Genomic DNA, 27,567 nt, shown 5'->3' on the forward strand with positions numbered 1-27,567 from the left:
TATATATATATATATATATATATATATATATATATATATATATATATATATATATATATATATATATATATATATATATATATAAAGTGTAGCAAGGTATAAATGAAAACCTAAGTAAATTGATAAATAAATTGATACTCGGCAACACAGAGCCAACCTGAAGACATGTGGCAAAGTTTAAAATCGGCTATTATAGAACCCTGCAAGAAATATCTAAAATCTGAGAAAAGAACAATGCGAAATGATTGGATGATTGATAAAATTTTGATGCTTATGGGAGAAAGAAGGAACCTGAAAAATACAGACAGACAGGAATATAAAACAATACAGAAAGTCATCAAATATAAATGTCGTCAAGCTAGGGAGGAGTGGATAAAAGAGGAATGCACTGAAATAGAAAATCCGCAAAGACTTCACGACTCACACAGTATGCATAAAAAATAAAAGAGTTTACTGGAACTGTTCGGAAGCAAAAATCGTACATTCTTACAAATGATGATGGAGACATTGTATTGGATATTAAAGATCAATTGACTCTATGGGAACAATACATCGAAATCCTTTTCAACGACCAAAGAGAAGAAATCACTACCAGCATTAACAATGAAATGGGGCCATCTATTTTAAAGGAAGAAGTGCAAGCGGCAATAAAAGCAGCCAAAGATGGGAAAGCGCCTGGCCCTGATTTTGCAACTCATAATCCAGGGAAAAATCGTAGGAAAAAGATCTGTTGGAAGGAGAAGAATATCCTAGCTCAGAAACCTGCGGAAATCGTTTAATGTCACGTCATCTGACCTATTTAGGGTCGCAGCTTCCAAGGTCAAAATAGCAATGATGATAGCCAACCTCCGATATGGAGACGGTATATAAAGAAGAAGAAAGCAGGATTCGAGGCAGAATTGTAGCTGCCCAAGCAAGATCGTATTTTATAATTCCTGCTTTCAATGAGCTGCTAACTTCCCCGATCTCATTATGTACACAATATCATTAGATTAAAGAAGCAGGGTGTGACAAATTCGAGGTACGAGCAATGGTATCTCGGAAACCGTAATAGATACATGATTAAATTGCGGCAAATTTGCGCCTTGAGATGTTCACCAAGATGCCCTCAAAAATGTTTCTAAAATTTGAGCCATTTAGGTATAGCAGCGCAAGCAGGGACCAGTTTTGGCGATCCTGCTTCCTATATGCTGGACTGTTCCTATATGTCCCTATATGTTTAACTGGGAAGTCAGCAACCAAAATAAAAGTAACTATATATCAAAATAGGTAGGTAGGTGTTGCTGGGTTGGGATTTGAAACAGGATTGTAGCAGCGCAAGCAGGATCGTATTTTATGACAACTGCTTTCAATGAGTTGCTGACTTCCCTCACCTTACTTAATGGAAAAAGCAAGGCAACAAATATACACTGAAACAGTTAAAAAATTTAACATTCAAACATGAAGTCGGAAAGCGTGACATCTATTCAGAAAACTTGGAAGTAGAAACAACCTCAAAAATAAAAAACTCCTGTTCTACTAAATTCAGTGGCCTCTCCAATTGTGGAGACATCCAAGCTAACATAATCCAAGCCGATATTGTTTGGTTAGCACGATTTTTTACAAATATCATGCAGACTAGTGAAATTCCTCAATAATTCTTAGGCTTAAAAGGCTAAGGCTAAGACTTAAAAGGAATAGCTATCTAAAAGCCTCATAAACCAACAGATCAACAACGATGTTACCACCCAATTCATTAGCATATTTGGAAAAGGCATTTTTTACGAATAATTTGGTATCAAACACTTGGTATTTTGAGTCAAATTATCGTTATGAACCGCATGTTACAATTTCAAATAAACCAGATGCGAAAATGTCAAAAGTTGACATATGATATGTCATTCTATTTAGAGTGACATTTTCTACTAAAAAAATACCAAGGGTGTCTTTTAAAAATCAAAAGTAGTAGTCATTTCAGGTAAAACAGGACGTAACCAAGAAAATTTGAATACGTCAGTTAATCCTGATTTATACGGTACGTATACTAACGTACCAAATCTCGTTCGTTTATGGTGAGCCCCACTATTGACAAATAGATATATCCGGTATGAAATATCTTTATGATTGTTTATAATTTCCTTTATGTTTGTTATATTATTTTTTGATGTGTTTAAATGTCATACGCTAAATAAATAAATGAACTGGTTAAGCAACTTGTGTTCCTAGATAAAAGATATCAATTTAGATTGGAATGCTCATACGTTACAATAAATATTATAAAATATTACGGTCATGATTTTATGCTTTACGCTTGACACTGCAGTATCTACGATTTTTAATATATTTTAGGGACTTGATATATAGTGTTTATATAATATAAAGTTTTTTATATACAGGGTGAATTTTAAATAAGTGTAAATATTTCCAAGGCTGGTATAGATCTCGATACCAAGAAATATATTTTCTCTTTACCATTTTTCAAAATAAATCGCAAATAATCGAGATATTTTATTTTGAAAATTTCCAAAATAAATATTTTTTGCTTAAATTTTGAGAACCGGATCTTTTCCGGGATTTCTTTCATGTATATTTAATCATATTTATTTTTTTACATTTACAATTTTTACATTTTTAAAGAAGATTGGATATAAAGACTAAAGAGATATTTTTTAAAAAAATATTCAAATTATCAAAAATCAATGAAATTCGACAAAATAATTCACGAGAGTCATCTAATATGGTAAAAAAAAGACTTTAAATACCTTTAAATCAAATGTTTTCGTATTTATTCAATAAAGAAAGAAACCATAGCCATCCAAATACACAGATGCATGGACCATATTTTTTTATATTCTAATGAATTGAATGCAATCAGGGTGCAAAAAAATCATGATTTAAAAAAAGTCGATTTTTTTTATTTTAATCAGATTTTTTTTTATTTTAAACTATTTTCTATTTAGAGTCCTATTCTAAATGGCTAAATCTTTGTAACTCTGACCGATATTGGCAATATTTACATTTATACGGCGGGTGTCGTTTTTCTACATCTGTCACCGATATATTTTATTCTGTAAACTTTGCCGATGCCCCTATTTCCAAAAAAAAAATCGGCCGCTTAAATTTTAGATCAAAGGGATTTTTTTTGGAAATATGATGTTGCTATGAAGATAATGAATTGTGAAATGTCTTAAGTCGAGAATAAAATTAGGCCCATCTAATGTTCAAAGTACAAAGTACTTATTGCAGAGCAAAATATCGGTAGAAATTTGGAATGAACTAGAAGATAAATTGGTGAAGGCGGAAGTTAGCTTGATCACCATTCAGCTGTTTCAAAAATGGTAAAATACAACCCTGACTCCAGCTTATCTTTTGACATTAATTAGTTCTCGGGAAAAAATATAACCTGACATCAGAAGAAACAAGTCCTGCACTGGAGTTTGCGAATCAAATGTATTCGAATATTACCGCATTTCTGACACTTCACAATTTCAAAATAAATCTCTGCCATTTAGAAGTGTAATGGATTCACATGAAATAACTTCAAAAATCGGTCCAACATTTTAATAGATTAATAGACATTAGGGATATGTGTGATATGTTAGATCTTTTACAAATATTTTTCGATCTATTAAAGTATTTAAACGTTACAGCAGCAAGTGTAACTTAACTACACTTATCTGATGAATAGATATATAGGGTATATTTAATATAGGAATACTTTTTGATAGCTTTATAGGAAAAGTTTTTATAATTTTTACAGTTATCTTTCGATTTATCATAAGTTTTTAAACAATTTGACTTTTTTCCATTGATTTAAATCATGATTTAAATCTTGATTTAAATCAAGTTGATTTAAATCATTGCACCCTGGAGGCAATATCAGATTGAATTCTGTATTGGAGCTAGGAATACTTATTTATTTCATTTGCTCATGTGCAATCAAACTGAAATTTATCTACAAAGGTACAATTTAAAATTAAAATAATTAGCTTTCCTACCTTTGCTTTAATACATGGTTTTGAATAACGTCGAGTCCGTATGAGTACGGAGTACGGACAATGAGTACGTATAACTTACCTATAATATAGTACACTTCGGTTAAGACAGCCAGTGAAATGCACCTACTACAAAAGTTACTTAAGTTTAAATTGTTGCTTTAAATATGTTGCTTTAAATATACCTTTTGAATTAACAGTAACAAACCAACCAAAAATATAAAATTCCGGTTGAAATATGCAAAGGAATAACATTTAGATAGCAATGTTATTATTACGGTTCAGCTGATTGAACTTTATTTAATTATGAGAACTTGAACAAGATTTAGAATTTTAATAAGCTTTGAAGTGTCGACCTACTGCATACAAATTATTTATCATAATGTGTTACATTATAGTTTTAATGATTAATTTGAAATTAATAATATATATATATATATATATATATATATATATATATATATATATATATATATATATATATATATATATATATATATATATATATATATATATATACAGCTTAGTTTGTCTATTTAAGAATTTATTACCACAACGAAGATTATGTATATTTTATATAAAATAATTCCGTATAAATCTGTTGACTAGAAGCATTGTCAAAATTGCAATCGTTGATTTATCATGTTCTAAAATCTCTATAATATACAGAAAAAGAGACCTAGAAAACTAACATAACATTTTTTAAAAGAACTATATTACTTCGGATTATAACAATTATACCACCTACTAATTGGTTATAATTAAATACTACGTATACCGTCTCACAAGTAGCGCACCTCTATACCTTTTCTAGTTTTTTTTAGATAAAAAACGAGATTTGGTATGTTATATATGACATAAATCTCACCTCAGAGTGTCAGAGTGTCATAAAAAATGACACTGTGAATAGAATGACACATCATATCTCAACTTTTGACATATTTGCTTAAAAAACATCGTATTTTAAATTTCAATCTAGAGTGCCATGGCTGTGTGACGTAAGAAACGTCAAAACTTGATGTCGTTCGATCGCGAGCAAATTTGCTGGATAGGCTATGTGAGCGATGGTTCACGTTCACACAAATTAAATTACCATAGAAACGCCTTTTGATTTTTAGGACTTTTTAGAACTAAAAAATTCAACTATATTTTCATGTTGTTTTTTTAAATTTTCTCTAAAACGGTATGGAAATTTGGAAAAGTTATGATTAACCATTTTAGAACAAGCAAAATCTTTTATGAAGAATGCATTTTTCTTAAAAGGTCAATAATAAAAAGATTTTTCCTCAAATCTTTCCTCACAATTCGGGGACATACTGTATATAATTATTATTTCATAAAATACTTTGTATAGAAGCAATTACTGCTAACCAATAATACAATACCATATAACATTATTATCAAAATTTGGTTACAAGTTTCTAAAAGAATACCCAACTGAGCAAGTTGTTTACTAGAGTATTGCATTTGGAATAGACTGTGAGACTGTGGGTATTAAGTACTTAAATCACAAAAAATTCTAAGTAAATAATACAAATTTTATCTAAATAAATCTTTAACCCAGTTGAGTTACATTAATAGCTGTAGTCTTTTAATTTCTAATTGATTTGGATTTAGCAAATTTAATAAATAATGAACATGCTCGCTGTGCTATTTTTGATATTCACTACACTACTCAAATGTGATTAAAAAAATGTATATCTTGTAAAATATATAAATATTGCAAATTTTATTAAAATGTAAATAAAATAAAAAATACCTCCTACAAGTTAACATTACATGAAAGTTTTCATATTGGTAAGAAAGCTTTTACTTAATTGCTCAATTTAAAAGGCACCGGCTGTGAATGTTAACAAGAAATAAATATGGCAATTTAGTTATTTTTATTATTTATTTCATGCTGAGATTAATTTGAAATAATTGATAGGAGATTAAAACACAACAATTTATTAATACGTAAATGGCCTAAATGTGTAAATATTAAAAAAAATTAGAAAGAAAATAAAGAAAGTTTACTAAGCGTATTATGTACTAAATAGAAATAAGTAAAATTATAATATACTGTAGCTGATATATGTAATTTCTGTTATAATATGTAAGTTAATAAAAAATAAAAACAACAATTTTGTTCGTATATATGTGGCAACGATTGATCACAACGATTGATGACAACTTCAGCACGATTGATCACATACATACGCTAAGAGAAACTATCAGCCGAACAAAAGAATACGAACTTCCACTAGCCACAGTGCTTTCGACTCAATATATCTTAAGGCACTAATAGAAGCCCTACCGAATCAGGATATTGACAAGCCTTACGCAGAAACTCTCGCCAATATGTACAAAGAAGCAAAAGCAAGAGTAATGATATATAAAAGAACCCCAGAGTTCCCAACTGGCAAAGGAGTACGACAGGGAGACGCAATATCCTCAAAGCTATTTACAGCAACAGTAGAAGAAGTCTTCCGTCAACTGGATTGGACCAACAAAGGATTAATTTGATGAAGAACTACAAACACAAATTTAACGAACTAAATACAGCCAGAAATAAAGTAGGTCTCAAAATGAATTTAACAAAAACTAAAGTAATGTACAACGAACTAGTAGACAGAAAAGATATTCATAATTCAATAAATATCACAAAACTGGAAATAGTAGAAGAATGCATACATTTAGACAACTATTCACCGCTCGGGACCTCTACTACCAGAAATCAACCGAAGAACTAAGTACGCATGGAGTACTTATTGATGAAACTCAATCATATTCAAATCTAGAATGCCACTTTATCTAATGGTTGTCTTTATCAAATTAAACCGAAACCGAACGAAATATACTGGGAATAACCAAGAAAGACCGTAAAAGAATAGAGTGGATTCGATAAAAGACCCAGGTATGTCATCCACAGAATCAAATCCCTCAAGTGGCAATGAGCAGGAAACCTGGCAAGAAGGACAGCCAACAGATGAACCACAAAAATTACAGCATGGTACCCACAAGGAATTAAGAGACCTAGAGGAAGGCCAAACCTGAGATGGGACCATGGTATTAGGGAATTAACAGCGATAACTTGGGCCCGCATAGCCAACAATAGACAACAATGGGCTCAACTATAGTACGAGTATCTACACCATAATTGGAAATGGTTGAATAAGCTGAGAATGATGATGATAATATGTTGCAACATTATGATTACCGGATTATATGATAGAGTATATAAAAACAAAGATATCGAAATCATTGTGTGGATGGTCTGTACTCTACTGCACTGCAGTTTATCGACTTTATTACATTTTTTATACAGTTCAATCCAATTTAAATAATGTAAGTGTTCATAGGTTGCAAAAAATATTTTATTTGTTTAATTTTCTGTCCTCGTATTTACAACCAAAATGCTACTATTGATCATACTTTCACCAAGACTCTAACAAATTGCATTGCACCATGTAAGGAAAACAAATTTCAACAAATAAAGTTGTTTTTTCTAATTTCAATTTATAAATTATTATGTTATTGCATTATTATGTTATTCCTATGTTTTACTATCTATGATAACTAAAATAAGCCGTTACAATAGCCGATCTAATACAGTATTTGAGGACTAAATAAAGTGAATTACTTGTAAATTATGTAGTAAAAGATAATTTTTAAATATATTTATGACATACCTGTTCTAATATATGTAGCAGGAATAGCCTGAGAAGATTCGAAGAATGCGTGGAAGAAGAACACTGTTGGTTCGGAGAAGTTAAAATGAGACTGCGCCAGTGCTGCGTCATCTCCAATACGAAGGTTGCTGGGCATCAAAGGGTTGTGCCTGAAAACAGTTACTGTGTTAATAGGTATTATCATCGTATGATGCTATATCATAAATGATACGATGATAATATTTATGATATGCTATATCATAAATAACTTTTGACATTCTCGCTTAATAAAAAATCGTATTTTAAATTTCAATCTAGAGTGCCATGGCTATGTTAAAAATACTAATTTTTAATCAAAGAGCCTTGGAAAAATAGATTTGACCGTCTAATGTTTTTAGTGTCTTGTCCTGGCTGATTAAAAGATGCCCAAATCGTATTTTTAATCATATCTCAATTTTTTCAAACGGAACGAGGGTGGCTCATTAGGATATTTAAAAAAAGCATTTTCTTACGAATAATTTGATACTACACACTTGGTATTTCAAGTCAATTGTCATTATAAACCCCATGTTATAATTTCAAATAAACCGTATATGCAAAAATGTTAAAAGTTGACATATGATATGTCATTCTATTCAGAGTGTTATTTTCTATCGAATAAAGTAAAAAAATACCGAGGATGCCATTTAAAAATCAAAAGTTGTAGTCATTTCCGGTGAAACAGGAAGCGACCGAAAACAATTGAATACGTCAATCAATCCTAATTTATGTCATATACTGACATCCCAATTCAATTTTTTATTTCATTTGTTGACGAATGCTTATTTATAACAAATAGAGACGTTCAAATTCATAACTTATTATTTTATTAATTTCTGATTCAAGTCCACGTTTATTTGGAATAATTTATTAACTAACAGAATTAAGTATGCAGTTATAGTCTAAGAGCTAGCAACGTTTTCGAAAAAGTATTTTAAGACATTTGGCTCTTTGATATATATTTTACTATGCTCTCTGGAACAGCATACGGTCCGTCTGGCTCCCGATACCCGTTGCGTTCACTACTAACTGCGCATCGAAAGAACATCCTATAATTTTTATTAATTTAGTCCTATAAATTCTAGGATTAAATATAAATCGAACACGTCTCCATAGCGCAGTACGTAGAGTTTCCGACCGCGAACCGAAGATTGAGTTCGAATCCGGGTCAGGTCAAAGACTTTTTTATTTTATTTTCGTTTATATTCTGATAGTAAAGTATTAAAAAATAATTATGGTGATTCAAAAATAAATATTTAATGCTTTACTATCAGAATATAAACGAAAATAAAATTAAAAAGTCGTTGACCTGACCCGGATTCGAACTCTCAATCTTCGGTTCGCGGTCGGAAACTCTACGCACTGCGCTATGGAGACATGTTCGATTAATATTCAGTACTAGAATTTAAAGGACTAATAAAAATATAGGATCTTCTTTCGATGCGCAGTAGTGAACGCAACGGGTATCGGCAGCCAGACGGGCCGTATGCTGTTCTAGAGAGCATAGTAATAGATATATCAAAGAGCCAGACGTCTTAAAATACTTATTTTTCCGACGTTGCTAGCTCTCGTACTATTATATTTGGGCGGAAATAATGGTGCTATATTTAATTAGTATACTCTTTTACAAAGATTTAAATAGTTTCCTTCTTGTAAACAAATGAGCTAGTAATATTATTGGTTTTAGCAAAATGTACAGCATTTTGTACATTTGTTCCTTTAAAAAAATATCTAAAATGTCAATATTCCATGGGTATATTGATTAATAAGCTCTAACTTATAAGAAAATGCAGTTTTTTTTATAAGTAAATGGCATAATTCAATTTGATGGATAATTAAATTGTGCATCTGATTCGGCGTAAAACATACAGGGTGTTTCATTTAAATTAATAGTAATTGTTTAAAGCTAATAATTATTTAATATAAATTTTTAGACACTCTGTATAATGCAGTATTATTTTTATTATTGCAACACAGAATTGAGTAAATAGAAAAACTTCAGTACAATATTTGGTTTTAACAACTTAAATACGCCTAGAGAAATAAAGCATTAAAATTATTGTTACTGCATTTTCACAAAATCGTAATTATTTAAAAAACGGTAAGATTAAAGGGCGGTAAACCAATCAAATTTACCTTTATTTTAATCGTCGAAACTAAAAATGTAATAATATACAGGGTGTTCCATTTAAAAAATACAACTTTGATAATTTTTCTTTATTTAGGACACACCTTCTGAAAATAATTTGAAATTGTAGCTTTGGTAGTCCTCCAACGATCTCAGCACTCACAATTTCTAAAAATCCAATCATTTGGCTACAATACTCCGTGTTGAATGAGGTGAATAACTCTGTAGATATCGAATCCTAAACAACGTTCCTTTTTTACTTTTCGATGTCTTATCATCCAGCCCTACTCTTTGGTTATAATTTTAAAAGGGAAAATTATCGTCACAACATTTGGAATGAAACGTGTAGCACCATTAAATAACTTACTTTTAAGAACTTGATACACACTGTATAAAATATAAATTTGACCGATCAATGCCAAAACTATTCTTTCATAGATTGAAATTCTTGTTAACAACATTCATTCTAAAAATAATTTTCCTTCTCAATTCAGCTGCAATATTCCTTTTACTTTCTTGCTAAAAATTAAAGCGGACGCATAGTCGATACAATACTATATCGATGGCTGTGCCTTGTTACACTGGTAGGAAACCTTTCACCTTCTTTTATTGCAATTCTTACTCTATTAATTATGAATGCATATAGTAGACCGGTAAGTACACATAATAATGATGTAATTGTGCATTGAAACCGCCTATATCTTCGCCGACACCGTAATTGAAATGTGAGATTTATTTAAATGAACATATCAGGCATTATTTTATTAATTAAATTCTCACGAGAAATAAGAAAGCTGTAATTGTTAAAGAAAATAGTATTTAGTTAGTCATTAATTAAATGCGAACTGAATTTGTTCAGTCGGTGCAAGAAAAATTTGAATATTTATGAGATATTGAATATTTTAAAAGAAGTAAAACAACAAACAGTTTTAAGCTTCTTCCAAACTTGTTTTTGTGATATAGATCTCCAATTAATGTCGTTTTATTTAGAGAGATATTCAATTATATGAGCTGGCATTAAGAGCTGAAATATTATCTCAGTTTTAAAAGAATTTAATAATATCATGGGCATAGCCACAATGTGGGGCAGTTTTCCCACCCTGGCTGGCTGGGTCATGCAACATTTTTGTAGTTTAAATCACTATTCAATAGAACCGAAATACTAATGCTAAAAAATAATACAATTTCTATGATTATCAATATCTCAACGATTTTTTTTGAAAATTGGTTCCTGGGGTTATGGTCAGTAATAAAAATTTGTTTATTTTTTTTTTCTTTCAAGTGAAACATATTATCAAAGTCAACGCTTCGATCTTTATCAAACCTTTTCCTATAAAGTAAAATACATCACTAATAAACATCAAAAAATAGAAAAATTTAAAACTTACATTTTAACCTTGGACGTCACAAAAACAACTTATAAATTTACATTTTAACACAGTATTACTACATCTATTTAATATCAAACAAACATATATAGACTGACACACTAATATATTTCTTTGGTTGCTCGACTGGTGCATCTCTACGATTATATCGACTGAAATTGGGCACATTGTTATTCAGTTTGAAGCATGATGAGCACATTGTTATTGAGTTTGAATTGACATGTTGAAAAGATAACGTGAAAATGTTGACGTTGATAGAGTAAGGCCGTTAAAGGTTTTGATAAACTATGAGAGCAAATGTCCTAGCCAAGCAACAAAACAAAATGTATTTTGTTCAAATTGAAGCTGTGAGTACCTACATATATGCATTATTTTGTATCCCAATGATTAGAGCAGCGGAAATCAAATATTTAGATTTTTTTGCCTTTATCGATTATACAATGGTAGAAATCTTATTGTCATCAGAATAATTTTTAAAATTATCTTTAAATCCTGCAACATAGTGTATGAAAAACGGCAATCAACAACGTGAAAAATGATAATCAATACATTTGGGAATACATTTAGATAATTTATTCATTTCCTCATTTATGCATCGATAACCTGATCGATAAAGTCATGATATGATTGAGTTAGCTTTTGATTATATGATATTATATGTTATTATGTTAACAACACAGATACCTTAGACAACTCTTAAGAATCCGGAATCATGTCTCAAACGTATCGGTCCTTGAAAAAGCTAACTGCGAGAGTATTGAAGTCATGGTTACAAAATCTCGCTTAAGATGGGCTGGTCACGTATGCACAATGCAAGAAAATCGCATACCAAAATATCTGCTTTATGGTGAGCTTGTAGACGGTAAGAGAAGGCCGGGTGGACAACTCAAAAGGTACAAGGACATTTTCCACGAAAACTTAAAGGTGATTAACATGCAGAATTAGTGGGAAGAACCAGTTCTCAATAGAACTCAATGGAGAAGAATTGTGAACTCAGTTAATAGCGACAACCAAAGCAAAAAAGCGATGAGATTTTTGAATGTCCGGAGTGCGGTAGGCAAATAACATCACGTATCGCGGGCTTTTCAGTCACGGAAAAGCTCATGAAAGAAAACGCCTTGAGTGACCATCTTCTGATGTGTGTCGAATACTCGTTAGCGAGTAATGGCAGTATGTATGTAGTATGTATATGTTATACAAGATATCTGGAGCAATTGAAAAATATTGGTGCTTATAAAGAATTTAGTCAATAAAAGCATATACAGAGTGTTTCAAAAAACATCTGCCATTTCTCGTGGGGAGATTCCCCGCGTAAAATTAAGAATTACTTTTTATATCAATGTAGGTCCGATTCTGCTGTTTTATAACTACAGGGGCAAGTTTTCCTTTTTATTTCGATTTATTTTAATTTTTTTTCCAGTGCTTTTAGCGATTTGAACGAAGTTTTTAGGGTAAAAGTTACTACATATTATTACATTAGTTATTATTTCATATTTTAATGCTTAGAAAGTGTCGTCAGATTCACTAGGGACATGCATATAGGTTATCACTGGAATATTTTTATAAAATAACACATGCGCCACTGACTTTCTTTTCTCTTACAGAATTTTGAGGGCTGTTTAATGCCGGTTAAAAGTTATATCTAGATATTTTGTCGATTTCGATCTCCTTGGTAAGATAAACGCAATTGTGTAAATAACAATAAAATTAAAATAAAAATAAAATTAATAAATTATTTATTTAATCAAATTTATTATTAAATGTTATTAAAAATTATAACACTGAAGTGCTACCTTCAGCAAATTCAAAAAAGTTATTAATTATTAATTAATTAATGATATTTGAGATAATTACAAAGATACTATTTTTTAAAAGTTTAAACCAATCTTTTAACAAATCTTGTAATTTTAAAACTATGCATTTCCGCACTAATGTTAATAGGATTTTTTTTTCATATTTTTTGATGAGGAATCAGTATAATCATTATTTAAGACTTTGGTCAGTTAATGACATTAATTAGCCGACCATACCATAGGTATTTAAGATCGGCAAAAAAAAGTTTTTTTTTAATTTCACTCAAAATGAGTTATTTGGGTCATAAATGACCTAAATACAAAATATTTTCATGGTGTTTGTCTGCCTGTCTGTCTGTCCGTCTGTCCGTCTGCCGCCTGTAACACGACAACTGAAAAACCGCTGAACCGATTTTAACCAAATTTGGCACAAAAATACTGTGGCACCCGAGAATCTGGCTATTAGTTTATGGTGGGGGTGGTGGATTGGTAAGGGGGTATGGGAGGGGGTTAAAAATTAAAAAAAAAACTCCAAAATTACAGTAGCTAGCGAAACGCGGTTTCCAAATTAAGATTACGAATAAAATTTGCAATAAAATTTGTAATAACATCAAAATCAGTCAAAGTCGCAGTTTTCGATATATTAACATATTTTAGTATGGGCGGCTATACGTGCCTCCCGGCGCCAATTTTTTTTAAAGGTTCTTATTATACTTGACTTAAGGTAAATTAATGAAATTGCCTTAATTTCATCAAGGAGACTGAAATCCACGAAATAGCAAGATACAACTTTTAATCAGCATAAAAAAATCTACACAATTATGATAACAAGATAAACAAATGTTATTGGCGCACATGTTTTTCTAGAAATATATTTCAGTGATAACCCATATGCACGTCCCTGGTGGTCGCACTTTTTATCCTCAAAACTTCATTCGAATCGCTAAAGCACTTGGAAGAAAATGATTCGCAGGAAATTGGGGCCCCGCAGAGGTCTTCAAAAATATTTAATAAAAAATATACATTATTTTGGTCTTGTTCTTTACTCAGGGGCTACCAAAAATATCTTGCACCGAGACCCCCAGTTGTCAAGTTACGCCGCTAGTACCCCTTTACTTGTATGATTTATCACACCTCCAACTCCAGAAACATAGCCAAAATCTTGTATGAAGCTTGATGAAAAGCAGATTGGTTCAAGAAGCGAAACGTGAAGAAACCGAATTTTTGTAAAGAGTTAGCCAGAATCTTGGCAGAATACTTTTACAATTAATTTATAATCAATTACATGCATAAATAAATAATATTAAATTTGTTTACTTCACTTATATTTAATATCTAAACCAAACCAAATCAAACTAATTAGCTTTTAAAAATATATATGGTTTCTGTTATAACCAAAAATTACTGAACGTTGGAAGGTTAACAGATTGGCAAATAATTAACTGCTAATATTATTTCCTTAACTATATAAAGCATAGTTAATAGAAAGACCCGCATAATATTACCGAAGTAGAAACTTCGATCAAAATGCCTCAGTTTAGTATTTGACTGGCCTAGAACATACCGAAATAATTATTAGATATATAATTTTAGACAAAGTGCCAATTATCTAAATTCAATGCATACAGCCTAAATGTTATACAGGGTGGCCCATTAGTGCGAGGAATCAAATATCGTCGTTGTTGTCGAACATATAAAAAAAAGTTTTATATACCGCATGGTTTATAATGATGCATATCCTAAAAATATTTTGTTGTATACAGGGTGTCACAAAAAATTATAATAAAGTACTAAGTTTCTCTATAAATTGCCCCCCCCCCCCATTTTTCTGTAGACAATTGAATTCAAAATAAAATGCTGCATATAGTACACTAATTTGTTTTTGAAGCACTATGCGGTGTTGTCACTCAATTTCTTATTTAGTAAAAATATATTTTATATATTTGTAGTTTGTAAAAATATATATTTACCTATACCTTTTTGTATAAATATGTTTTGTAACATAAACTTTTTGAAAAAGAGTGTAGGTACTACTTGTGTCTGGTCATTCTCCAAAAAAAATACACAAACTTAAATTTAAATTAAAATAACGCTTATGTCAAACATTTTATAACCGAACAGACGATAGTCGAATTGTTAAACTCAAATTTTTTTGAAATATAAAATAAAAAAGTAAAACTGGTAATTTTAAGATTAAAACATAATATTATTTATATCTAATATTAATTGACAATATTATTAAAATCACCAGATCCCAAACTTTATAAGAAGTAAACAATGTATACCGGGTGTACCTAATTCTGTTAGTTAATAAATTATTCCAAATAAACGTGGACTTGAATCAGAAATTAATAAAATAATAAGTTATGAATTTGAACGTCTCTGTTTGTTATAAATAAGCATTCGTCAAAAAATGAAATAAAATATACCGGGTGCGCCTCAAAAGTGGCTCACTCAGGGGCTCACTCCTATAACTTTTTTTTTATTTTTTCAGTTAAAAAACGAGATTTGGTATGTGAGTATATGACATAAATTAGGATTGACTGATAGTCACTTCCTGATTCACCGAAAATGACTACAACTTTTGAATTTTAAGTGGCGAATAGAATGACATATCATATGTCAACTTTTGACATTTTCGCATATGGTTATTTTTGCATATGATTTATTTGAAATTTTAACATGCGGTTCATAACGACAACTTGACTCGAAATACCAAGTGTGTGGTATCAAATTATTCGTCAACTTTTGACATTTTCGCATATGGTTTATTTGAAATTATAACATGCGGTTCATAACGACAACTTGACTCGAAATACCAAGTGTGTGGTATCAAATTATTCGTAAAAATGTTTTTTCCAAATATGCTAATAAGCCACCCTTGTTCCATTTGAAAAAATTGGCGCCGGGAGGCACGTATAGCCGCCCATACTAAAATATGTTAATATCTCGAAAACTGCGACTTTGACTGATTTTGATGTTATTACAAATATTGTCGCAAATATTATTCGTAATCTTAATTTGAAAACCGCGTTTCGCTAGCTACTGTAATTTTGGAGTTACGTTTTTTTTAAATTTTGAACCCCCTCCCATACCCCCTTACCAACCCCCCAGCCCCACCAAAAACTAATGGCCAGATTCTCGGGTGCCACAGTATTTTTGTGCCAAATCTGGTTAAAATCGGTTCAGCAGTTTTTGAGTTATCGTGTTACAGACGGCAGACGGACAGACGGACAGACAGACAGACACCATGAAAATATTTTGTATTTAGGTCATTTATGACCCAAATAACTCTAACCAAATAATGTTGAGTGAAATTAAAAAAACTTTTTTTTGTCGATCTTAATAGCCTACCATACCTATTGGTATGGTCGGCTAAAAATTGAGATATGATTAAAAATACTATTTGAGCATTTTCTAACTGGCCAGGATAAGGCACTAAAAACATTAGACGATCCAATCTACTTTTTCAAGGCTTCTTGATAAAGAATTAGTGTTTTTAACATAGCCATTTTATTAAACAAGAATGTCAAAATTTGACACATAACATGTCATTCTATTCAGAATGCCATTTTCTATCGAATAAAGTAAAAAACACAGAGGGTGCCATTTAAAAATCAAAAGTTGTAGTCATTTCCGGTGAAACAGGAAGTGATAAAAAACAATTGAATACGTCAATCAATCCTAATTTATGTCATATACTAACATACCAAACCTCTGAGACGCACCCGGTATATTTCTGTGGCGGATTCATTTCTTCAAAATTTCTTCGTTATTTTCTGTGGGCCTCCAACAGACACATTTGTGTAAAAAAATTTAAATTTTATAAATTATTATTATTCTTTCTAAAATGTTATTAGTAAAATACGGGTTCCGTTATATTAATGCATTCACAATACTAATGGTTTCAATCATTTTGTTGGGTTATGTGTTCAGAACTATTCAATTTTGTAGATTTTCTTCAAGTGGCGAAATATCCAGAAGTATTTTTTGAAGAAATGTATAAGACGAAAAAAAAGAAAGTTAATATGTTAATTCCGTATGATAAAAAAACGGCGTCCAGAAATCTTAGAAATGACACAGGATAAAAATTCCCATATAATTTTGCATACAAAATTACAGGATATTTATAACAAGCCATCTCTGACGCCGTTTTTTCTTCAATTATATGGAATCATGTATGTTTAGTTTTCAATTACTTAAATTTTCAGACTATTATACACTGAGAGGCAAAGAAAAGTCAACGGAGAAATTTTTGATCAAATTTAAAGTGTTATATTTTTGTTATTTTTATCCTTATTTTCATGAATCAGCTTTAGTTCGTAAACTCATTTTTTTTATAAACATTAGTATTTGGAATATTATACAGGGTTAATCGGAGGAATTGTTTTTTTACCTTCTTTTTAAAACACCGTGTACAATAACTTCGTCTGTAAATTTTCTTAAAATATATCCTAAATATCCTAAAAATTTAGTGTTAGAACCATGTCTCTTAAGCATTTTATTTTTTGAATCATGTCAGTACATATCCCTTGGTTAATTTTTTAATAGCGAAATGGACTGATCACGATCAATTTGGAATTTTTTCAATTATCATTACATTTCGATATAATTTTTTAATATGACGAGATGGTTTTGGTGACTCTTGTAATAACGTCATAAGACGCTGTATTGGATACTATATACTAAATTAAAAAACGATAAAGACTAACGATACAGTCCGGGCTTTAATAGACATTAATAATAATAACAGAACTAACGATATTAAAGAAAACATCTGTAATACTCAAGTATACAAAAGTATACAAACAGGAAAAAAAATATTCTAATACTTTGTATTGCCTCCCTTGGCTTGGATAAATACCTGTACACGAAATTATTGCACAGGGTGTTTCAAAATTAGGATAAAAAAACAACCCCTCTATTAACCTTGTATAATATGCTAAATACTAAAGTTAGGGCTAAAATACTAAAATAGGGCTAAAATAACAAAAATATAGCACTTTAAATTTGACCAAAAAATATATTTGCATCTGAGTGTAGAATAAATTACTAAATAAAATTTATATATTATATTAGGCAGAAATAGCAATCTGTTTCTTTTTTTATGAGACCTTTGATTTATATCAAAAGTCCTAAGAATTAGGAGTTTACAAAGTAATCATTCGTTTTCTTCTTAAAGATTTTATAATAAATTGATTTATTTAGAATTCATATATTATATGAATTAATATAATTAATACCATCAAAAATAAATCCTCTTGTGGGACCGACGGGCTAACTTTAAAAATGTTTTCGAATCTGCCAGAAAGCACTCTGAATCACCTAACAACTTTAATAAACATGTCGTTCCAAAATGGTATTTTTCCAAAATGTCTTAAGACGGCAATAATCATTCCTCTGCATAAAGGAGGAGACAAAGATGAAGCTTATAACTATCGCCCAATTGCACTCCTTCCAACGCTATCTAAGATCATAGAAAGGTTGGTTAAAAGAAGGCTGATATCTTTTCTGTTTAAGTACAAAATACTTACTGAATATCAATTTGGATTTCTAAGCAACAAGTCCACAAATGACGCTATGTTTTCCCTCCTTAATAAAATTTACTCCAGCCTAAACAACCATCAATCTACAGCAACAATTTTCTGTGATTTTTCTAAGGCGTTCGATTGTGTAAATCATAAGATCTTAATTAATAAACTGCAGCACTATGGGCTCAGGGGATCATCTCTCGAATGGTTTAAGTCGTATCTGAGCAACAGAAGTCAACTTGTGAGGGTGGATACCACGTTGTCTTCTAGCAAGCCAATAGAATGTGGAGTACCACAAGGCTCAGTACTAGGCCCTATTTTGTTTCTTCTTTTTATTAACGACATTGCTAACATAAACATCAGTAGCAAAATATGTCTTTTTGCGGATGACACTAGCTTCACTTGGAGCAACAAGGACATCACGGCACTTCATAGGATTATATCAAATGACTTAATCACCATTAAATCTTGGTGCGATTCGAACCTCCTGAGTCTCAACATTTCTAGAACTAAAGCTTTGTCGTATAAAAACTCGTTGCAGCCTTTTGTACTTAACAACACCACCATTGACGTCGTAAAATCTGTAAAGTTCTTGGGGCTTGTTGTGGATAATTCTCTGATATGGGACATACATATCGAAGCTTTGTCGAAAAAATTGAGCTCTGCCTATTTTGCATTAAGGTCTGTTTCTAAGGAGCTTAACTTGTCAGTGGCTAGAACTGTTTATTATGCACTTTTTGAGTCGCACCTCAGGTATGCCCTTCCATTCTGGAGTACGTGTTGTGCGACTCAATTTGACCGCATTTTCAGGCTCCAGAAGAGAGCTGTTCGATATTCACTGGGACTAAACAGCAGAACTCATTGCCGGGACTTTTTTAAAAAATTAAAAATATTGACTCTTCCTTCCTTATTTATATTTGAATCCGTTTGCCTAATACGTAAACATGTATCAGCTTCTCAGGAAAGGCCATCTCACACTTATCCACTCAGAAACGCGGAGCAAGATCTTTATCTACCTACCCCACGCTCAGAGTTATTTAAAAGTTCAATATTATACAACTCGAAAAAAATGCACAAACACCTGCCATTTGAAATCAAATCCATAACATCATTTTTTTCATTTCGCAAAGCATTGAACTCTTATTTACTAGACAAGGCTTTCTACGCCGTAAATGAATTATATTTTGAAAATCAAATTTGATCTTGTAAACACTGGTCTAATGTTTGCTATTGCTATATTTACTAATGACATCGAAATGAATTTATTTAGAGGTCATTGATATTTTACTATAAACTAGCTAAATATTTTTGAATATTATTTTTATTTTTTTGTTCTTTGACATTATAAATATTTATAAATGTTTATTTTAACAATAAGATTGACAATATTATTTGTATAATGTTTTGTATTATCTTTTGTCTGTTTGTAAGGTACACAAGATTGTTTTTTTACTTTGTTTGTTAGTTTACCTTTGTCTACAAATTGAAAAATTTTTTGACAATAAAGACATTTATTTATTTATTTATTTATTTATTTATACTTATAATTCAATTCAAATTCCTAATATATATAAATACTATCGCACAATCTAAAATCTGGAAAACATATCTCTAAACTTCTAAAGTATAAAATATATACAGCCTGTATATGTGTCTTAAAAACAAAAGCAAAGCTCTGTATTTGAGAAAGTGTTACACTTTTATTACAGCCTCTTAGATAGGTACTTAACCCAGTTTACGCGAAAAAATCGTATCTTACTCTACGGCTTTTATTTTACAAAAATAATTTACAGGATTGACATTATATTTTTGCCTTTTTCCATTAATACTTTTATTTCGCAAAAAATGTTTTTAAAAATCAGTTTTTTATTATTAAAACTGATATTGAATTTTGACAATTTTTACGCATCACCTGATATATGTCAAAAGCTTTAAAAGATAAATAATAAAACAGAAAATATATATTTCGTAACAGTCCTAATGTGTTTTATTTGATTTTTGCCTCCCTGGAAATAAAATTTAATTTTACCGTGTCATGCCTCACCTGGTAAACAATTGGAACGATATATCTCGCACTGGGTCGATATAGTGACATTTATTTTTATTTATAGGGTACAGTTGGAGGTTGGCTCCGTCAAAGTTTACACTGGGCGGTCCTGAAAGACAAAAAATATTTCGTAAATTATAAATCACCAATAAATTGAATTTTATAAGATATTTAACTAAATATTATATCAAAAAGACAATACAGACACGTATAAATTAGTTTAGACGTGCGTCAAAGATTGAATAAATTGTTTTAATAAATTTTCTGCAAATTGATTCGAAATGATCATCAAAAGTTTCCAGCAAATGCAACTATTATACAAATATTCACAAAACATATGTGACATAAATTCAGCATGTTGTGTAAAATCAAAAAGATAATACTGATATTAAATATCATTTAAGTGTCTTTAACCTTCCTCTAGGAAATGCGAGACCTTGTTGTTGGCGGTGAAGCTCAGGGCTAGGGGCTAGTCAGGTGCTAGGGCGAATTGGCTGCGTCAAAGGAGCATCTCACTCTCATGTCCCTGGCTGTAGTGTCGTGGCCAGGAAATTGCAACAAGACGTATAACGATGGGACTATCCTGTCGGTCATACCAGGCACCCTCTATGGTCACACAGGTAGAGAGGTCTTGGCTTAACCGCCCGGACCAACAAGAGAAAACTTTATCAAAAATCTAAATCCTACCATGGCGGGACCAGGTCAAAGGGATGCGTGGCAAGATAAAAACTAGCCTCTATTGGTCTCCACCTTGGGGCACCAGGTTGTTGCACCCCGTTGTATTTACTCCTTCTTACTTCTACATGCGGGGCTCTGTAGAAGTAGACCGATTAACCCTAGCAACTCGTGGGAACTCTATGAGATCAAATATAAAAAACACCATCAGTGACGCTGTGGGGAAATCCTTTAGCAACCCTGGGAACATTATCAATGCAAGTATCAAGGAACTATTCCCAAAGGGAACTACAGGAGAGGCAGATGACACTTGTGCTAGACCAGCCACAAGTGGCACACGAGCTAGCACCTCCTCTAGTAAGAGTCGGGGGCCTTCATCTAGACCTAGCAAGTGACAGAAGGTACCGTTTTGTTTATCCAGCCTTGGTCAACCAGGCGATCTAGACAATCCGCTGAGAGTAGGTCTTAGTGGAGCAGAAGTACGGAGATACCTCCGACTGCTCTACGAAAGACTTGCTGCAGAGGAAGCAAAATCGAAAACATTCCTCGAAAAAGAAGAAAGTAAAAGAACTAAGAAATAGCCTGGCGCATCTCCGCCAAAGGGCAAGAGACGGAGCGAGAATCTCCCACCTCTGTACCGGATAAAAGTGGAGCCCGGATGGAAAGGAAGAACCGTTCAACACCGAGAGGCAAGCAGGGACGTATCACCAGCTTTGCCGCTATTTCTGGACAAGTGAAAACAGCGGTGCTGCCAAAGGATTACCCAAAGGTTGCACTAACCACCGACCAGCAAACTACTCTAGAGAAGAGGTGATACTGAACGAAGTAATAGAGAGGGACGCACAACGCAAAGATTCACAAAATGTGGGTCAGCTGCATTTTACAGGGATACACTTTCGGGTGGGCATGCTCCTCAAAGATTGTGTATCTCAAGAGTCGGCGGATTGGTTGGTGGAAACAGCACATAAGTTTAAGAATTAGCAGGGGCCGGGACTGAAGGGAGAAAACATCTCAAAAGGAGCGACCATCGCGGTCTTTCTGCCGAGAAACAAGGGGAAAGACACCACCTACGTGCTGAGCCTCATCCAGTCTGAGAACTCCAATGTAAGGAAATCGAGTTGACGAGTTATCAACTCGGGGAAGAAGGGCTATGGTCAGGTTCTCACATTAGGAATTGGCCTCAAATCTTATATATCTTCTATTGTAGATTCGGGACAACACCGGTATCAGGTCTAAGGAGAGGCCAAGCTAAAGAGGTGGATAAAATGGAGACAGATCCTCTAGCCTCCACTTCACTGGTACCTCAGCCGGAGATAAGCTCCTCGACTATGAAGGCTAAACCGCAACCGTCTAAGGGTGCATCTGTTGTCAGAGGAGGATGGAAAATATATCCTGTCCCCCTACAACACGTATAATGGATTATAGACTGTATGATGAGTTATAACTCAAGGAAGGGGGACACAATAGATCTTTAAGGTGTCAGTGATTAAACCCCCTCCCACTCATTCTACATTTTACATATCATATGACATAATAACTGTAATTTGAAAAGATAAACTATATTATGATCAATGGTGTTATAAAAATGATACGAAAAGTATCAAAACGACCAAATATTCATAATGTGATATTATATTTTATGGAATTTTAGTGATTAAAAATAATATTTATAAACTAATAATTCGACTTCTACTTCTACCTATTGAGTAAAAACTAAAAGTATTCCAAATAAATGAAGATCATAAATAAGAAACAGTCTAAGGGCTAAAACAAAGAAAATTGTGAAAATTTTCAACTTAAAAATATGTGCTAATAAATAAAGTGCTAAACCTAAAATTGTCGTTACTGTCGACGAAGAAACTTAGCGCTATGTAAATGAAGAATTAAAAAAAAAGATTCTGTAAAAACATAATTAAAAAAAAACAATTAAAAAATAAAATTCAAAATTTCTCATCTAATATATCATAATAATTTATTAAATTAGTATTACTGCACTTCAAGAGAAAATATTCATAAATTAAATAACAAATAAAATTGTTTTGTTTTGAAATAAGTAGTTGAAACGGAGATTTTACATTACAAATCGTATATGTTTACGAAATAGATTAATGTCTTTATATTTTCTGCTACTTGTCTTAGTTGTGAAAAATAATAGTTCTACTTTATTTTGTTAGTTTATTGTCAAACATATACTTATATATTACATTAGACCATAACATAATATTTAATAAGCAATACAGTAATTTAAAAAAAAAAATTTTTTTTAAATAATTTTTTTAAAAGTTAAAAACCTATTTCAATTTATGGTTTATAGAAAAATGTATATGAATTCATAGTTCATATAGATCGGTATTTATAATTGATATCTTTTAGATTTTCTAAAAATGTCAAATCCAGGGTGAGTCTTAAATAAGTGCAAATATTTTCAGGGCTTGTAGATATCGATAAAAGAAACATTCTCTCTTTATCGTCTTTCTAATAAATCCAAAATAACCGAGTTATTTTACTTTGAAAATTTCCAAAAAAAATGATTTTTTGATAAAATTTTGAGAACACATTAATCTACTATCTATGTTGCCATATTATCAAGAAATTATGCTTTTTAACTAAAAACTAAAAAAATCCAAAAAAATTTTCAAAAAATTTTTTTCGCAAAGAAAATCTCATAATCGTGTTTTCTGGTGTCAAAATATACTACTCCTAAAAATATTTGCACTTATTTAAGACTCACCCTGTATATGTAAAGAGCTACATGACGAAGTTTACATGGCCACAAGTACAAGTTATATTACCGAATGTTAAAGAATGTGAACCTCTGCAATGTGACACTTCTTCATCTTAAGACAGTGGCGGATACAGAGGGGGGCCCATGAGGCCTCGGCCCCCCTGAAATCTGTGAATTGGATTAAATATTTTGGGTTAAAAATGGCCCCCTAAAAAGCACATTATACATTACTTTATATTTGGGCCCCCCCTAAAATAAATTCCTGTATCCGCCGCTGTTCAGATACAATACTGATTAGAAAATAAAATTGGCAGTTAACATGTATACTTATTGATATACAGGGTAAGTCTTAAATAAGTGCAAATATTTTTAACCGAATTTTTTCGTTAAAAAAAAATTTTGAAAATTCTAAATTTTTTGAGAAAATTTTTGGATTTTTTTTTAGTTTTTAGCTAAAAACTTTCTTTACTAGATTACTTTACATAATCCTAAGATATGAGTAAATACAGGGTGTCCCAGAAATAAGTGCAAATATTTTAAGGGGCGGTAGATCTCGATAAAAGAAACATATTTTCTCTTTATCTTTTTTCAAATAAGTCCAAAATAACGGAGTTATTTTACTTTCAAAATTTCCAAAAAAAAATGATTTTTTGCTAAAATTTTGAGAACCACTGGATCTTTTCTGGATTTTCTTTCTTGTAAATTTAATCTAATACCTATGTTGCCATATTATCAAGAAATTATGTTTTTTAACTAAAAACTAAAAAAAATTCCAACAAATTTATAAAATATAAAATAATTTTTCTTCGTTTTGGTAAATGGAACACCCTGTATATTATTTTTTTATTACATGGAGAATTAAAAAATGAACATTTTTTGTATTTAAAGTATTTCAAAATTTTTAATAGTTTTCCGGATACACGTATTATTATTTCATATGGCGCCTCCCTGCCAATCAAATACGAGAGAAAAATCATTAGGTGGCTTTGATGAAAATTAACTGTGGAAAATGCCATATGAAATACAAAATCGGGAATATCTGCGAAACCGTTAAAAATTTTGAAATACTCTAAATAAAAAAAAATTCATTTAGAGGTTAGGTTGTTACCTCTAATTTATCGAAACTGTATGTTAATCACCGTATGAATTCCAGAAGCTACAGATGCCCAACGCACTTTTGCCGGACCCTGTATAAAATTCTCGTGTCACGGTTTTAGTTACCATACTCCCCTGAAACGGCTTGACTGATTTTGATAAAATTTTATATGTATAATCAGTAGGTCTGAGGTTGTTATCTATTTTTTATACCCCTACATTATAAGAGGGTTGTCCACCTCACTTTTTGAAATTAAAAATTCATAGAACCCTAAATTTTTACCCCTCTACCGTCAAACACCTATTTTTTAATATCGATGGCAAAACAACGTTTGCCGGGTCAGCTTGAAAGTTAATAAAAAATTCAAGGCAGAATTTAATAAGTAATAGTAATTTAAATGGACATAATCATGAATCAGATTGGATACATATTTCCGCTTCTAAATTTTAAAGTAATTATCCAAAACTATTATTAGCTATATAATATATTACATAGACCCCTCGATATTAATACAGAACAAAAGATAACAACAAACATCGCACAGATAATCGACATTACAAGAAGTACATTTTTACTACCCTACGAAGAAAAAATAATATTCATACAGCAAAAAAATATTTTTTAATAATTTAATTAATTATATGTATTTCATAGTTATTTTTTATACAAGACGATAAAATGGTATTTTATCGTCGACCTAAAAGATTAATTCACGAGCGATGAAATCGCCATTGAATTAATTTCGGGAGACGATAATGCAATTTTATCGTCGTGGTATAAACAATATTTTTTTCCATAGCGAGTTACGGTTTAAAAAGTATTCAGAAGTTATTATTTCAAGGAATTTATTACGAGTAGAAAAAATATTGTGATGGGTTGGCGTTGGTTTCTATGTAATTTGACAAATAAATAAAGCTGTCTCTTTAATTGTGAGTTTTGAGTCAATATTTTTTAATTCCCTTTCGTGTCGATTGCTGATTGAATTGGAGCCAGAAATGGCTCAAAACGTAATTAAATATACGTAAGTAAATTACCAACAGATATTCATGCTGAGGCGACAAACGCCATATCCAAACTACTTCCATTTAAATCCCGAATAACTTATGAAAATGAATACAAAAATTTTCAAAAATGGAAGCAATTAAAAAACGCGCGAGAAGAAATAAAGTTTTTAACCTATCCTCGCTCTTAAAGTATCATTTAATTGCGGTTAAAGTATTATTTTATCTATTTTTGATAGATATAAGGCAATTTTAACAGTTGCTATGGAAAAAAAAATTAATAGTTTTATCTTATATTTGCCGATGTGTTGCTTGACATTAAAAAATAAAAGTTCAGTTTTACGTTGAACATTGCAAAATTGTAAAAAATGGGCATCTGAAAATAATTATCAAGATAATTGAAAATAATATTTTATAGATAATAATTATACAAAAATACATTGTTGCTGCCATCCAAAAGAAAATTATACTTATTTGTTAAAAAATAAAAAAAATAATTGTAAGACTTTTTATATATTATCAATCGTACGTTATTTATAAAATATAGAAAAATGTCTTCAGATCATAATATATTCGCCTTTGCCTCGCTTAGCTATAAAAAATAAGAGTTTTACTTTATTCTGTTAACTTATTGTTAAACATAAACATGTTACATATTACTTAATACCCATTACATAACAGAAGCTAATTAAGCGCGTCGAAATATAATTACCTCTAATTTATCGAAACTATATGTTAATCACCGTATTAGAGCAAAGATTTCGCGAAAGTGAACGTAGGCGATCCCCGGCCATAACCTACGCCGACACCGAGAGAAAGCGAAAAGGAAGATATAAAAATAATAATAATGTAACATACCAGGTAAGGATCCGATCAAACACACAAACCAGTAATCTGAGACACCCATAATGTTCGGTAACAAAGTGGTAATTGACCCGGCCAATTCCTTACGAGATTTTGCGTGTCTCGTGGGACTGCCGCATATTTTGACTGCCATGTGGCAGGGGAGAGCGGAAAAATCATTTTCGACTGTAGGTTAGTTGGGCGATTAAGCCTAGTTACGGTATATGAATTTTCGCTCATATCATTTGCAATCGATAACTTTAAGTATACGTATACCATAAAGTCGAAAAAAATTCCGTCACAGGGACCTTTGAAATTTGATAATTCCTGTCGGGCCGATCCTTATCTGATATTTATTCTATATATATATAGAATAAAATACGATATAATAATATACATTATTATATCGTCGGTTTTATGGCGCATTTTAAAGGACCATCTCGATTTTTGGCGATTTTGAGCTTCTTCGTCTAGCAATATCTCTACCTCACCTGAGAACCTTAACGATTACTTTGTAAATGTAGCGAAAAACTTAACTAATACCATATGTCCTTCTCATGATCCACTTTCTTATCTCTCTAATGATAATGTAAACTTACACAGTTTCTTTTTTTCGCTCGTAGTTTTAGAAAAGATTCGCAGTACAATTAATACCATCAAAAATAAATCCTCTTCTG

General features: G+C 31.3%; 1 protein-coding gene across 1 annotated transcript in view; it reads right to left on the reverse strand.

Moving 5' to 3' along the window:
• LOC115886830 (pancreatic lipase-related protein 2-like) overlaps positions 1-26,981 on the reverse strand; it is a 142,858-nt gene extending 115,877 nt beyond the window's left edge. The window contains exons 1-3 of the mRNA XM_030906136.1: positions 26,906-26,981; positions 20,548-20,659; positions 7,646-7,794 (exon numbers count right to left, since the gene is read on the reverse strand). Of these exons, the coding sequence (XP_030761996.1) occupies positions 7,646-7,794; positions 20,548-20,659; positions 26,906-26,954 (310 nt within the window). The 5' untranslated portion in view covers positions 26,955-26,981. The remainder of the gene's footprint in view (positions 1-7,645; positions 7,795-20,547; positions 20,660-26,905) is intronic.
• Between the last annotated feature and the right edge of the window lie 586 nt (positions 26,982-27,567).

This window comes from Sitophilus oryzae, unplaced genomic scaffold (assembly GCF_002938485.1).
Source record: "Sitophilus oryzae breed Bouriz unplaced genomic scaffold, Soryzae_2.0 scaffold_499_pilon_pilon, whole genome shotgun sequence".
Taxonomy (NCBI): domain Eukaryota; kingdom Metazoa; phylum Arthropoda; class Insecta; order Coleoptera; family Curculionidae; genus Sitophilus; species Sitophilus oryzae.